General features: G+C 33.6%; 1 protein-coding gene across 3 annotated transcripts in view; it reads left to right on the forward strand.

Moving 5' to 3' along the window:
- Positions 1–15784, forward strand: part of REV3L (REV3 like, DNA directed polymerase zeta catalytic subunit) — a 178972-nt gene that overhangs the window by 109965 nt on the left and 53223 nt on the right. For all 3 annotated transcript variants that reach the window (XM_061131892.1, XM_061131893.1, XM_061131894.1), the window contains 5 exons: positions 1906–2819; positions 4634–4713; positions 6018–6143; positions 9977–10169; positions 11988–12099. In XM_061131892.1, the coding sequence (XP_060987875.1) occupies positions 1906–2819; positions 4634–4713; positions 6018–6143; positions 9977–10169; positions 11988–12099 (1425 nt within the window). The remainder of the gene's footprint in view (positions 1–1905; positions 2820–4633; positions 4714–6017; positions 6144–9976; positions 10170–11987; positions 12100–15784) is intronic.

The raw sequence follows: 15784 nt of genomic DNA on the forward strand, positions 1-15784 counted from the left end.
ATGAACGTATGTTCCTTAGCCATTAGTTTCCATTATTTTGGGGACTTTGACTTTACCAGTAGTGATTTATGGTATATTTTTTCATCTATATTTTCTTCCTTAGCCTTGCACATCTTCTTAATTCTTAGTTAACTTGTCATGTCCTAGTCATTTACTCTGTGTTACTATTAATTGTTGTCCAACTTTGGCACTTGTTCTGCAGCTGAAATAAAAGGATGATAGTCATTATATTTGAAATTTGTACCCTATGCAAATTTTTCTAATTAAAAACTATGTATTCACTGTAGAAAATTTAGGAAAAGAAGAAATAAAAATGACACCATTTCTCTACCTAGTAACAACCATTATTAATATTTTAATGTTTTCATTTTTAAGTATAGTTTTTATTTTGTTTTAATGGTGTGTTCTTACTATAGTCACAATATTATGTTGAAATTGATTCACTCACCATTATAATGTAAACATTTTCCAAATTTATGAGTGCTTGAAATATCATTTTAAATGACTGCATAATATTCTATCATGTGCATATTACTAGACAGAAATGTTGTTCTCTCTTTGGCTACTATAGAGAATTATGTGATACCTTCTTCATAAAGCATTTCTTGTATTTTGGAGTCTTTACTTAAAACTCTCAAAATAGGATGACTGAAAAATTTAAGGCTGTTGATATATATTACAGCATGAGTTGTAGCAGTTAGCATGCTGCTGAAAATATTCAAGAAAGCTGAACTTACCACACCTCAGCAATTTTTGCTTATCTTTTACTTCATTATGATCTCTGTATTAGTAATATTAGAGTTGGTTATAGTCACATATGTGTACTCATTTTCTTCAATAACAATAATTCTTCTGATTTTTCGTAAAGCTGCCAGGTAGGTGCAGGGAAGGTGCTAGTCCTGATTATGTCATTAACTAGTAAGAGCTAGAATCTTTCCATATATAGGGGAAAGGAAATGTGGTAACTCTGGTGCTGTTCCTGCAGCTCCAATCAAAAATAAGAATTCAGTTCATTGAGTTTTATCTAGAAAGTGACCAGGTCATTTGGGAAATCATGCCCTACAAGAAGTAATTGAAGAAACTATAAGAATGATCTTCATACTCATGAAAGAGATACCATGAAGAAGAAAAAGAGAAGTATGTTGCTGCAGAAGGCATAAATACATGACCTATAGATATATTAGAGAACAAAATTTAGCTTAATACTTACAGTAACTATTAGAAACTAAGCCAGGTTTCCTTTTAATTAGTGATTCTTCACATGCATTAGTAGCATTTAACCTATGTGCACCCTGCCAACTGCTAAGTTCTTGCGTTAGTATTAACCTTTTTCATGTAAAGAGGAGAAAGAATTACAGTTTACATCAACTGTGTGTGATTTTTTTAATGTTTGAGGGAATTTGGCAGGGTATAAAACTTGTTTCAACGGACAGGCTTTGCTAGACTGCTGCATAGAGAGTAGGGAATGTATAAAAAGGTTATAGATAAAATCCGGGGTATAGTCTCTGATGATAAATTCTTCCAGCATTTTTATTCTTATATGGTGACAGTGGAAAGTTATTTAAAATGAATAGAGGAAAGGAATCAGATGTGTTTGTACCATCTCCTTGAAAAGAAGTCTTCATTGGACACTTTCTTTCCTTGGTATTGATGATACCTTCCAAAGGAATTTTAATTTAGTAGTCATATACCTGTTAGAAAAAGCATATCGAGACTAAAGATAGAATGTACCTGCATAAAATATATGTTTGTGGAGGTTGGGGCATAGGATGTGGAAACAGAAGAAAGAAATAGGCATTTTTAAAACTCCGAAAAGAACTTTTAAAAATCTCTAAGTTAAGGAGCTAATATTTTGGTAATTTTTCTTTGAGACAAAATAGTTGTTCTAAAATATGTTGTTTATAGGGAGATCGGTGGACGGCTTCTCATGGTAGAAACTCGACTTCCAAATGATCTGGCTGAGTTTGAGGGAGACTTTTCTTTGGAAGGACTTCGTCTGTGGAAAACAGCCTTCTCAGCAATGACTCAGAATCCAAGACCTGGGTCACCCCCTCGCAATGGCCAAGCAGCTGTCAATAAAGGATCAAGTAATAATCGTAAAATGGCTGAAGATAAAAAAATTGTGATCATGCCTTGCAAATGTGCCCCAAGTCGACAACTGGTTCAGGCATGGCTTCAAGCCAAAGAAGAATATGAACGTTCCAAGAAACTGTCTAAAACAGAGCCAACTGGAGTTGTAAAATCTGCTGAAGACTTCAGCTCTTCAGTTAATCCAGATGACAGACCTGTAGCGCCTCCAAAAATGGATACAAATCCACATATACTCCCCACTACAGCACATACCAAGGAAGATGTTGACAATTCTCAGATTGCTTTACAAGCACCAACCACAGAATGCCATCAGACTGCAAGTGAAAGTCAAATGCTGCCACTAGTTGCTTCCGCAGATGATGCTGAGAAAGATCAGGATGATGACGGTGACTATTCTATTAGTTATAGCTCTCCTGATTCTCCAGCAATTCCCCCTTGGCAACAGGCAACATCCCCAGATTCCAAAACATTAAATGGAGATGACAGACCCTCATCACCAGTAGAGGACCTACACTCTCTGACTATTGAAAACTTACTAAAGCCCGTAAAAGATAGTGTACAGAAGAGCCCCTGCACTGAGCCCCAGGAGCCTCTAGTGATATCCCCAATTAATGTTAGGACAAGAACTGAGATATGTGAATCACTTTGCCTTCATAGTACACCAATCGTACAGAGAAAACTCCTGGAAAGGCTTCCTGAGGCAGCTGGCCTTAGCCCTTTGTCAACAGGTAAGTTTACAAATAACAGAAAGTCACCATAGAGCTCTTCAGATACCAGAAATGAAAGCAGCATTGACTATGTAATGAAAATCAGAGCTTTTTAAATGTAATTTAGCTCAGCTAATGAGAGGTTGTTCTTTTATCATGTCTTAGATATCATCACATGATAACTTTTTTATCTTTCTGCTGTGAAATATACTCACATCTGTTTCCATCCTTTCTTCTTGCCTTCTGGGTAGAATGTAGGAGCCCTCTCAGAAACCTTATCTTCTCAACTTAATTTTTCCTACTGGCTTTGATTTATATCCAGATATTTCCCACCCTGTAAAATAGAAAACCAAACACCTATCTTGACCTTCCATCTTTTAGCCTCTACTCTTTCCTCTCATTTAAAGCCAAATTTCTTAAAAGATCTCTCTAATTTGACAGCTCTATTGCTTTACATCCTACTCATTTGTCAGCCCACTCTAAACTGGATGCTGCCCCCATCAGTTCACCAGTATGGATCTTGTGAAGATTCTCTATAATCTTCATGTAGCTAAAGCCAGTGGATGTTTTTCAGTCTTTCCATCACATGTCCTCCAAGCAGCTATTGTTCTTATGACCACACCTTCCTTCTTAGAGCTTCTTCTCCCTTTGGCTTTACCCCACTCCTCTCTTTTTTTTTCCCCCCTCTGTTTCTTCCTACTTGCTTTCCTTTGAAGTGTACCTCACATTCTCAGTTATTATCTAAATATTGTAGTTTATTAAGGCTTAGCCTTCAGCTTTCTTTACTCTGTGTTCTCTCCCTCAATGACCTAGTTCCCGCCCACAGAATTGATAATTCACAAATTTAAATTTCCAGTTCAGAATTCTCTTTTAAGCTTCAGAACACTATATCCAGCTACCTTTGGCATTTCTACTTGAATGCTCAGAAGCACCACAAGGTCAGTATTTTTTAATCTTAGTTTATGATCTCATTGCATCCATTCACTACCAATCACCTAGCACGCTTTATACACACACATACATGCCCACACATTGAAAACTACTCCTTATTTGAATGGCCAGTACCACCAGTTCTTCTGTCACTGAGTTACGCAGGTCAGAAATAGTGGTCTTATTTATAATATCACCTGATTCCCTCACTGCCCATCCTGTGGTTTTCACACTTCTTCGTTTCCTAAATTACCCAAAACTCTCTAACTCTGTCTCTGGTACTACCAAGCCCTCATTTCTCACCTGGGCTTCTACCCTAGCCTTCTTATTCACCCTTAACAATTTCCAGTTTTTTTGTTTGGTAATCAGGGAAAATTCTCACTCTTTTCCTAGTTAGTTTCTATTCTTTCTTCGGATTTTAGCTCAAAAAAGCCCTCCTAATTCCCTGACTAGATAAAATTTCTCAATTATCTTCTGCTTTCTTGTACTTATCCTAGTTAAATTTTACTTTTCTATATGTATTTGATCAATGTCTGATTCTCTCTCTAGACCTCACGAGGGTACAAGATTACTTTTTTCTTCATCTTCATATATACTTGATAAATCAGTGAGTGAATGGATTAAATGATTCCCTAGGGTAATAACTGAGGAATAAAATTCAACAACTAATTTCTAAATGTTTTTATTTAATAGTACAAATATTAAAAGTTACTTTAGTGTGGGAATCACAGGTTTGAATCAATTTCATTTTTAAATTGTGTAATCTTTGTGAAGAATTTATAGGACAATACTCATGAATGGTATCTGAGAGTTGGAACAACAAAAGTTAAAAAAAAGAAAGAAAAAACACACACAGAAGCAGGCAATGTTGATTTGTATGTTAAATATAAAATTTCTTTCTGCAGAACCAAAAACCCAGAAATTGAGTCATAAGAAAGGAGATAATACTGACGCTCTTAGAAGAGTACTCTTAACACAAGCAAAGGTAACTATGCTAAACATATTTAAAGATCAGTGGAAGATCCATTCTTATTCTTGGATTTCAGTTAGATAATTGATAACTTTGTGTCTCAATTTTTTAATAATTTTATTATATTTTTGCATCATTTATTTACATGTCTTTGAGACAACAAGAAATTGCCTAATTAAAAAAATTTTTTTTTGTTGTTGGGATCTAAAAGATTCTTATATGTAAATACAAATATTACAGAGAAAGTGAATATGATAGCCAAAATGTGGATTATGAGGATACAAATACATTAACTGATTACTGGCAAAATCAGAACAGTCCAATGACAGCAGAGCTCAAGTAAGTGATTTTTGATCCCACCAAAAGTATATCCTTTTTCTTGGTTTATTACTTTTTTCTCAAATATAGCATTATTGATTTTTCAGTTCATTTTACTAAGTATCAAAGGAAAGCAACATTATTTCTTACCAAAACTCTGAAAAATCATAAATGTCTTTATTCAAATACTAAAAATTGTTGTAATACTTAACTGGAAATACATGGTTATGTGAGAAAAGTATTCATTAGACATGTATCCTTAGAAATATATGATAGAGATCACTTCTGTATTGACCACTTCTTGTAAATATCATTAACTACATAAAATATATTTTAGTATTTCTATTTTGAGATTACAAATGCTTTTTAAAACTATCATTTTAAAATCAGTATTGAATTAAAAGTCATATATTAAAAACAAGTATGAGTGTACGATGAACATAAATCAACACTTTCAGGAAAATTATTAATGGATTTGGAAATCAGAATATATATATATATATTTTTAATAGATTCTATTCTTTCTAACCCCTTGAAAATTATGCTTTAGTTTATCTTTCAGATACATGTTGTATTAGGGTAAACTACAAACCCACAATTTTAAATCTTTTATACATTTTAGCCAGACTACTTGCAAATATATTGTTTGCTTGCTTGTCATGTTTCCAAGAAAGGTCAAGATAAATGTCCATGTGGTACAAATGTCAACTCTCTACAAAGCTATTATTTTCAATATTTGGGGTTTGTAAACTCAAGAATCAATATATGGTTAACTTAGATTATATCAGATATTTCTACATATACCAGGTGTAGTATCTTGAGTTACTAGCCTGAAAAAAATGCAAATAAAATACTTAAGTTTCTTCTTTTATTTAAGGAGATGGTACTAGTTTATCATATATTACTGAATGCATAAAGTTATCTAAGCAGAAATAAGTCATCAAAAGAAAGGAAATGATTGCTCATTATTTTTTTCTGGCTCTGTGTGTTTTTTTTAATAGAATCAATTTGCAGCAGTAAATACCCCAAAGAAAGAAACTTCTCAGATTGATGGACCATCCTTAAACAATACTTACGGTTTCAAAGTCAGCATACAAAACTTACAGGAGGCGAAAGCTTTACATGAGGTAAAACTGCAACAGTAAGGACACATATACACTATATACCTTTAGTATCTTTTATTCTATGGTACAAGTACAGAAATTTTTTACAGGGAGCGGACTAAATTGAATTCTATACCTATTCATCTTTATCTTGTTTTTATTATCCTTACTATTTTATGTATTTATATGAAACAGAGAAACTTTTAAAGTAGTCATCAGTTATTGAGACTGCTTTGTGGTTTCACAGTTTTCTCAAACCTTATACCTGAAGTTTTTAAAAAGAAGCTAAAATTTAGAAAACATTTCTCTGCCATTTGAAACTCTGTATATTACTCTGCGATTGTTATATTACCATGTTATATCACATCCCAAATGTGATACCTACTTGTATTTTCTGTTTGGTTGATTTAGTGGATTATTGCTTGTACAATTCATTTGTTCATGTAATCTTTATAACCCAGTTATCTTCACAGCACAAACCATATGCAGAGACTAGGAAGCTATCTTGAAAAAAATGTACATTCTTACTGGAGAATATTTATGAATGGTTCACTGTAAATTTATATTCACCGTTAATTTATCTGTCTTTACTATAAATATTTCTGTAAAGAAGACAACTCAAAACATGTCTGATTGGCAAGGAGGTGAAATTAGAATATATTTTCATTGTTTATATGTGTGCTGTCGGAATGGTAGCTACTACTAACATCTTGGTTATTGAGAATTTTAAGTTTGGCTTACATATCTAGGAATTAAATTTTAGATTTCATTTAATTTTAAGTAATTTATTTCCATTACAACTTCTGCAACCTCACTGAGATGTGCCATAAGTGTAAAATGCATACTGATTTCAAAGACTTAATAGGAAAAAAAATATGAAATACCTTATTAGTAATTTTTTATATTGATTACATGTTGAATGGGTAGTTTTGATATATTAAGTGAAAATATTTTAAAATTAGTTTAACCTATTCTTACCTTTTTTAATGTGAGTACTGAAAAATTTTAAATTATGAATGTGACTTTCATATTTCTTTTGGTCAGTACTGGTTTATACAGTTGTTTTATGTCTTTGCCCTTATAGCAGAGAATATGATTTTTTTGGTTGGGTTTTTGGTCTCCAGTAGGTTCTGTCTTCTGAGAATTAGATGAGTTGACTAAGAAAAATTTAAATATTGTCTTCATTTTTACCCTAACTTTGATCTAAGATTTTTACTTTTTTAGAATTAGATCAGGACAGTCTCGTCTCCCTAATAGTTTATTTGCACATTTCTTCATTCAGCAGCATTCATTTAGTTCCTGTTTTATATCTGATCCTATACTATCCCCTGAAGCTCAGATATATTAAGTAACAAGCTCAGGAATGTTTATCTTATCAAGTACACACCCAAAATTCAAAAATTAAGGAAAATATTTTGTAAAAAGTATTTATCAAAGCAAATGTGATAGACCTTAACAAAAAGACTTGTTGCATTTGATTTTTTTGTTATTCTCTGAAAAACATATTTTCCTTCTTATACTGTTGTTTTATTCTATGTAACCCTATTTCAGAATCTTGGGCCTTCTTGAAGTTAAAATCTCTTTGAAGGTCTGGCAAGTTGCTCATAGCTTCCTCACACGCTTTTTGCATCTCAAGGCACAGTCCAAATCGCCGCCTGGTGGTCAGATAGGGAATGCACCAAAAAAAAAACTACTGTACTGTATTCCTTTTACTAGGAAATTGTGCTCCAAGCATTTTTCCTGTTTTACGTTACCCTGAGCTGATTTCTTTCTCTCTCTTCTACACATAAAGTACTCAGTGCAGAAAAAGGTTTGTATTCCCTTTTCTTACCCCCTTCTTTACTGATCACACTCAGTAAATCTCTTTCCATCTCATCATTCCATATGTTGGCTTAAAAAAAATACCCCTAAGAACTATAATGCATTTTATATTGAGGAGTGAAAAGGCAAAATTGGAATGTGAAATTTGGCCTGGTGTATTAATAAATCAACCTCCAGAACTCTTTTGGCCCGAAATTGTCTTCAGTCTTCTCCATAGTTTTTCCACATGTTCCTTCCTTTCTAATTAAACTGATTTTTTGTTTTGTTTAGGTTTAGGGAGGTTTCCATTTCACAATTTTTGGAGATTTGTTTTATTCCATATGCCTATACATGCATAATTAATGTTCTTTATATTTTAAAAAGTACTTAATAACAAATTTACTGATAAATGCATGCACTGTTACATGTACATGGTAAAAAAACTTCAAGACAAAAATATTTACATTGAAAAGTAAGCTTCTCTCCCACCTGAATTCCCTTCCCCAAAACAATAAATAGTTTTGTGTTTTTTATCTCTTTGCAGACATTTTCTATGCATGTGCTTAGTATATTACACTCATTTATTCCATTTTATCACTGTATTATGGTGATCTTTCCATATTAGGAGACAGAGATCTGGCTAATTCTTTTCAAAATGTTAAAGGTTACAGAGTATTCATTCTGTGTAGCACCTAATTTATTGGCAGTAACCAGTTCCAAACTGATAGAGATTTAGGTTTTTAGTCATTTATAACTTATAAAAACTGAAAATAGTATCATCCTAGTAAACATCTTTGTACAATTTGTGCATATATTTTGGCTACATACATAGTATATCTTCTGGATACATTCTCAAGAGTAGGAACGCTAGATTGAAGGACATGTCTTGTTTTTAATGGAAATAATTGATTTACAATATTATATGTTTCAGGTATATAGTGATTCAGTATTTTTATAGATTGTACTCCATTTAAAGTTATTATAAAATAATCGCTGTATTTCCTTGTGCTTACAATATATCCTTGTTGCTTATTTATTTTATACATAATATTTTGTATCTCTTAATCCTCTATCCTGTCATGACTTTCCCCCCTTCTCTTCCCAGGGGTAACCACTAATTTGTTCTGTCCTTATAAAATTTTGATTGATATTATTTAGTTGTCCTCCAGAGATATCCATTAAATTCTACTCCCATCGCTAAGGAGAATTTCTGCATTTACATTTCTTTAACAGATGGCATGCACGATAAATACAAAATATAGACCCTTTATTGAACTAAGGTGACCTGAATAATTGCAGTATTGTAACAGTAGTCTCCTATTTTCCATTGCCAGATATATGTATAACACTGGTACAGTAATGGCTATAATTCCAGCTGTAATCATGAATCCAATCTATATCTTTTTTTCTTATCCAGAGTTTATTCTTAACTCTGTCTTAGAGAACTAAGTAAGGATTACTGTTAAAGAGTTTTTATTAGCATAGGAAATTAAGTGTAAAAAGCAAAAATAATACGTTTTTTGGATTATATGTCAAAGAGAAAATGTACGTGTTCAAAAACCTGGCTGTTGTATAGTTGACATCTTACAATTCTTACAATTTTTCAGGAAAAACTTAAAAAAATTGCCTATTATATATGAAAGTCTAAGTAATTCTCAGACAATAAATAAGTAGGAGTTTCAAACTAAAAAACAGAACTCTTTTGAGTTTCAAGTACAGGTAGAACAACAGTTAACTGGATAGAAAGTAACAGACTTTGGTTTGAATGTACAACCTTTTGGCCTAGTCATTCTTTCTCAAATAGAAATTGAGAAAATTGAGAGGCACTGCATGTACTCTAGAGAGAGTTTTTAAAAGAAAAACATGAATTGATTTAATCTGATCTTAGAACTAAAAACCTAGTCTTAATTTGTGGAATGTTAAATTGTGACTGTGTCCTATATAGTCATTTTTCTGTAATTTTCCATATGTATTTCCTCAGAGCCTTAGTGAAATATACTACTTTCAACTTGTCTCAAAAAAATGCTTAAAACCATGGTATTTATTTCCTTTTATAGATACAGAATCTTACCCTAATCAGTGTGGAATTACATGCTCGAACTAGACGAGACTTAGAACCAGATCCTGAATTTGACCCAATCTGTGCTCTGTTCTACTGCATCTCATCTGACACTCCACTGCCGGATACAGACAAAACAGAACTCACAGGTGTAATCGTGATTGATAAAGACAAGACAGTATCTAGTCAAGGTATTGGTCATTTTTATTAATTTTATACCTACATACCCTAGGAAGTATGTAGGTTCCCTGGTGTCTCAGACGGTAAAGATTCCTGGGTCGGGAAGATTCCCTGGAGAAGGGAATGCCTACGCACTCCAGTATTGTTGCCTGGAGAATTCCATGGACGGAGGAGCCTGGCGGGCTACAGTCCAGGGGGTCCCAAAAAGTTGGATATGACTGAGAGACTAACACTTTCTTTCACCCTGGGAAGAACCTTTTATTGGGGCAGTTTCTGTGCTCAGAGTCTAAACCAAACAAGCATAAAGAACTCCTCTCTACCTTACGGTTAGGAATTCCCTCAAATAGTACTGTTTTGTTGATTATGCATCCATGAGTTTCCTACCATGCACATCTTCTAATCTGTTATTGTATCAGATTAAAGTAACTGATTCCCTAGTGTTAAAGAGAACTTTCAAAACCAGGATACAGTCACCTTGGCTTTGATGTATATTGTTTTAGCTATTGCTGTATTCAGTTTGCCAGTTATATTAGGATGCTTGCACCTATGTTCATGAGGAAGACTGGCATTTAATTTTCATTTCTTACATTGTGCTCATAAAACTTTGGTAAGAAAGCTTTGCTAGCCTTAAAAAAAAACTTCTCTCTAAATGTTTGCTGAGGTGGGAGTAGGAAGTGTTGTATATAATTTTGTCTTAGATTCATTATTCTTGAATTATTGTTAGAAGTCAGAAGCAGTACAATATAAAGAGCTTAATAAAATTTCCAATTAGCATGTCTAATTTGATCTAAATATTATATGAAATACTAATTGTTAATGTTGAATTCAAATGATTGTGTATCTATAGGTTGGGTGGACAGTCTTCCTTATATATACATGCTGGTATTTTGCTGCTAATACAGAGTTTTTCTTTGCTTTAAGAAGTTAAGTTATGGACTTTCCTGGTGGTCCAGTGATTAAGACTCCACCCTTCCAGTGCAGGGAGTACAGGTTCGATCCCTGGTCAAGGAACTAAGATACCACATGCCATGCAGTGTGGCCAAAAATATTTTTTAAAAATTTAAAAGTTACTACTATAAGGTAATGGTTTGCAAACTACTTAAGGTATATTCCAATTTTATTGATATTTCTTCATAAATACATTTACTTTAAGTTCAGAGGTTCTTCATATAGGATACCACATAAGGCATTTTATAAAATACCAAGTGTTCTTTGGCAGTTTTAAATAGTAATATCTGAATTCAGTCAATTGAGGAGGAAGCTTTAACAGAACAAAACTGTTCAGGAATTTGCAGTTTAATCAGTGATATGCTTGAGCTGGCTTCTACCAGCTCATGAGCCAATTGCTAAATTTTCATGAATTTTTTGAAGTAGTTGATGTCACATTGGTAGTTTGAATTTAGCCATGGTCAGAATTTCTCATGTCTTAGAAATAAGCAAGCAGTACAAATCGGGGCTTTCTTTTTTCCCCCTATGGAGAGGTGCTTGTAAATATTCTCCAGCATACCACTAATTAAAATATTCTCTACTAAACAAAGCTCTTCCTATAAAAAGAAATAAAGTAATAAAATTTCTTTTTGGGTGACATGTTGTTATCTAGGGAATTTTGTCAATGTAGACTTCAGGAAAATAGCTGAAAATATAAAATTTGAATTTTCAGTTGCATATTTTACTAGAAAACCTTTAAGAAAACTTTCAGGAAACAATTATGTGTTTACTTTGGGGAAGCTGTCTTATTTTAAAGTATTCTAGTTGTGTAATTTTACTCAAAAGTAAGATACTACTACTTAACACAATTATATATAATAAACATTTTATTTATTTCTTAGATATCAGATATCAGACCCCATTACTTATTAGATCTGGAATCACAGGACTAGAAGTTACCTATGCTGCTGATGAGAAGGCACTTTTTCAAGAAACTGCAAATATAATTAAGAGGTATTGTTTTTATTTCCAATTTTTCCAGCTTTTGTTCCAGTCCTTTTGTGCTATTGCTGAGTAATGTAGGTGAAGGTAAAAAAGAGAAAGTGAGTCCCTTCCTGTGGCCCTTGAAAGAAAAGTTATTCTGGAAAGGATTTTGCTCTCATCTCCAATCACCATCATCAGTTCCATCAGATTAGGGATTAAAAAAAAGAATATTCCATTCTCAGGATTGAGGGGCTGGTGAAAGACAGATACTAGCTTAGCTTCTAACGTTTTCCAGTTAGATTTTAGTATTTTTCTGTGGTGATGAAATAACTTAACTATAAAGTTAAATTGTATCATTGGTTAAATAGGGTTCTGCCCTAGGAACCACCATTTCAATACCTTTTTACTTTTTTTTTTTTTAGAAAATGTTTTCTGAATTCTAAACAAATCCATATTTCCAAGAACTTTGGATTATACTCTGTTCATAAATCTAGGACTATCTGGTACATACCCTTTTGTGTACATAATTTCTTAAAAATCTCTTTTGACCATTTGATGTTGGCTTTGATGCTTGATAGTAGGATCCTGTCAAAATTTATGAAAAAGATGTTTTACAAAAGCTGTTTTAATTTAAAAATAAAACAAGTGTATCTCTTTTGCATCTTCTCAAGAGTATAACTCTCGGTGGCCATGTGTTTCACTTTTCTAGAAACTTAAAACTCCTGCCTGTTGCTAGGTTTAGGTTTTTAAATGCCTAAAAGCAGGCTGGAAAATACTCTTGGGATTCTGATGTATGGATAAAAGCTGTCCTTGAGCATGTTGTTACAATCAACCCTTTCTGTTTTGCTTTGGAGAACTTTTTCCTATAAAAGTGAGATGATATACTGTATTAAAGATCAATGATGATATTTTACTGACTCAACATCTGATTGAATCCCAAATGGATTAACACAAACCATTTTGAAAATTAGAACCTAGAAGGGTATGATGAGGTAGGAAGGAGGTTCAAGAGATATGGGACATATGTGTACCTATGGCTGATCCATGTTGCTGTATGGCAGAAACTAACACAATATTGTAAACCAATTATCCTTCAACTAAAAAGCATCTTTTAAGAAAGAAAATTAGAACACCAGAAAATATTTTCAAAGAAACAAAGTTAGATGTCAGAGCCTCAAAGAAAAAAAAAATGATATGCTACTCCCCACCACTCTAGAGAGGAAAAAAGAGGAATGTATTTTTACTATTTATAGTACTGATGACTGGATGGATTCCCATCCATCTGAGTCTTACCATTGTCAGTGCTATCTTTTATCTTCTCACACAGCTTGTCAACATGTCAGGTACTTTCGGTGCTCACACTGCAAGCAGCTTAGCAAAAGGAACATGTAAGAGTTTTGGTCAAATACCATTTTATGGGCCAGTGCATATCCAATAATGTCCCTGGGCTTTGTAGGCTTGTGTTCTCCTTGTTAGGTATATTCCTAGCAATAGGATTCACCTGCCAACATTGAGAATCTTGTCAGTCATTTGCAAGTGTAGTAACTTTCTTAAATGTCCATAACATGAATTATACTAGTTGTTAAGAAAAGTGCAGTAAAGAAAATAAAATTAACTTCTGGTTCTTACTCTACATCACATGGCTACTAGAAAGAGAAGAAGAAGAGTTAAATATTAGCATTTCAGTTCTGTAATGTTGTTTATGTATTACTCCAAACAACTCCCTAAAAGGTTATTTCCTTCTTAAACCTCATTTGTTGAGTACCTACTTAACACAGGCTTTGCTAAGAGCATAGGCTTGGGACTCAGCCATCTCTGTCTTTTTGTCTTTGTCTTGAGCCAGTTACTTATCTCTCTAAACTTTAATTTCCACATCTGTAAAATGGGTAATAGGTATTAGAATTAAGTGCAATAAAGCACATAAAACTCTTAGCCTGGTCAATACTTAAATATTAACTCTGTAAAATAACAGTGCTAGGTGCTGAATATAAAACTGAATTAAATACAGATGGATAGTCTCAGAGATTTATTGTCTTTATTTTTTCATTCTTAATATTTACTTCCTCAGGTGGCCAACATGTAAAGTCATGTAAATTACTATTAAAAAAGTAAAACCAGATCCATTATGTTCTTGTCACAGCCATTTTTTATCTTTCTCTGTTTCCTTGAACTATTACTTACACATTTCCCCAGCCTCCCTAACTTAAGTTTTGAGTCCTACCTGTCTCTTTTTCCCTAGTCAATGCATTAGTCCCTCCTGTCCATTTAGCCTCAAAATTAGTTTTCAAGATCGTTCCTTCTCCTCTCCCCATGCTTGTGGCCACTCCCTAAGTTAGAGCCCTTTCACCTGTCATCTGTACAGGTCTTAGTGTTACCTACAATATAAGTTGTGAAGCAGCTTTTTTCTGCCTAAGCAAATAAAATCATTTTCATGATTCTGGTGCTTCCATTTTCTCCACAATTTTGTTCTTCACTACTAATTGCATTTACTCAACCTTGTTCTTTCTATAACTTTCAGAAACCTGGTAGAGTGAATAAAATTTACAAAAATTAAAGAACAAGTCACCAAGATTTTGTTACTGTCACCAAATGTTTTCACAGAAGAAATATGGAATCCTTGGAACTTTGAACTTGAAACAGATATCTTATCAGCTTTGAGAGTCTTGTAAGACTGAACAATCTCTGGGTCAAAAAATAAATACACATGATAGATCTGAAAATGTTGAAAAGACACAGGTTTTCTGAAAGAACCAAATCTTTAATAAATCTATTAAGAGAAGCATTAATGGTAACTTCTTATTTTTTTCAGCAGTCATCTCTGAGCAGTAGTAGTTTACAAGAGACACTTGTTAATTGAGAAAAAATTTTCATAGCTATCAAAAAATAAGTGTATTTAAACAATCTATTAACTATTTACCACAACAGAGGAAGTTGCTGATTGGAAAGATAATTCTTACAATAATAAGATGTTACATGAGTGAAAGAAACTCAGATGAAGATATTGGAAGAACTGTGTAACAGTTATAACAGAAGAGCTCTGTAGTAATTTGGCGTCCTCTTCATGTTGTACCCATGCTTAGACATGTATATGATAGATACTCCAGCAGCCTTCTAAAGTCTTCTCTTAAATTCAGAATGCTTGTCATCGTTCAGTCGCTAAGTCATGTCTGACTCTTTGCCAACCCCATGGACTGCAGCATGCCAGTCTGCTCTGTCCTCCATTGTCTCCCAGAGTTTGCTCATATTCATGTCCATTGAGTCTGTGATGCTATCTAACCATCTCATCCTCTGCCATCCCCTTCTCCTATTGCCTTCAGTCTTTCCCAGCACCAGGGTTTTTTCCAATGAGTCGGCTCTTCACATCAGGTAGCCAAAGTATTGGGGCTTCAGCAGTAGCCCTCCCAGTGAATGTTCAGGGTTGATGTCCTTTAGGATTGACTGGTTTGATCTCCAATAGTATGAAAAGTTCAGAGTTAACTGTGACCAAATTGCAATGCCTGTTCTAAATGAGAAGTATTAAAGATATCAGCCACAGGTTCTTTTGTGTGTGTATGGGAATCCTTCACATCTCCTATCCTTGATGATCTTTCGAGACACTTAACACTTCTGCCCACGTTTTTCAAGTTTAGACATTATATAGTTTTACAGGGAGATGCAGTTGTCACACAGCTAGTTCATCTTTGCTCTGAGGAGAGATTGACATTAATGGAGGAGT

This window comes from Dama dama, chromosome 28 (genome assembly GCF_033118175.1).
Source record: "Dama dama isolate Ldn47 chromosome 28, ASM3311817v1, whole genome shotgun sequence".
NCBI classification, from domain to species: domain Eukaryota; kingdom Metazoa; phylum Chordata; class Mammalia; order Artiodactyla; family Cervidae; genus Dama; species Dama dama.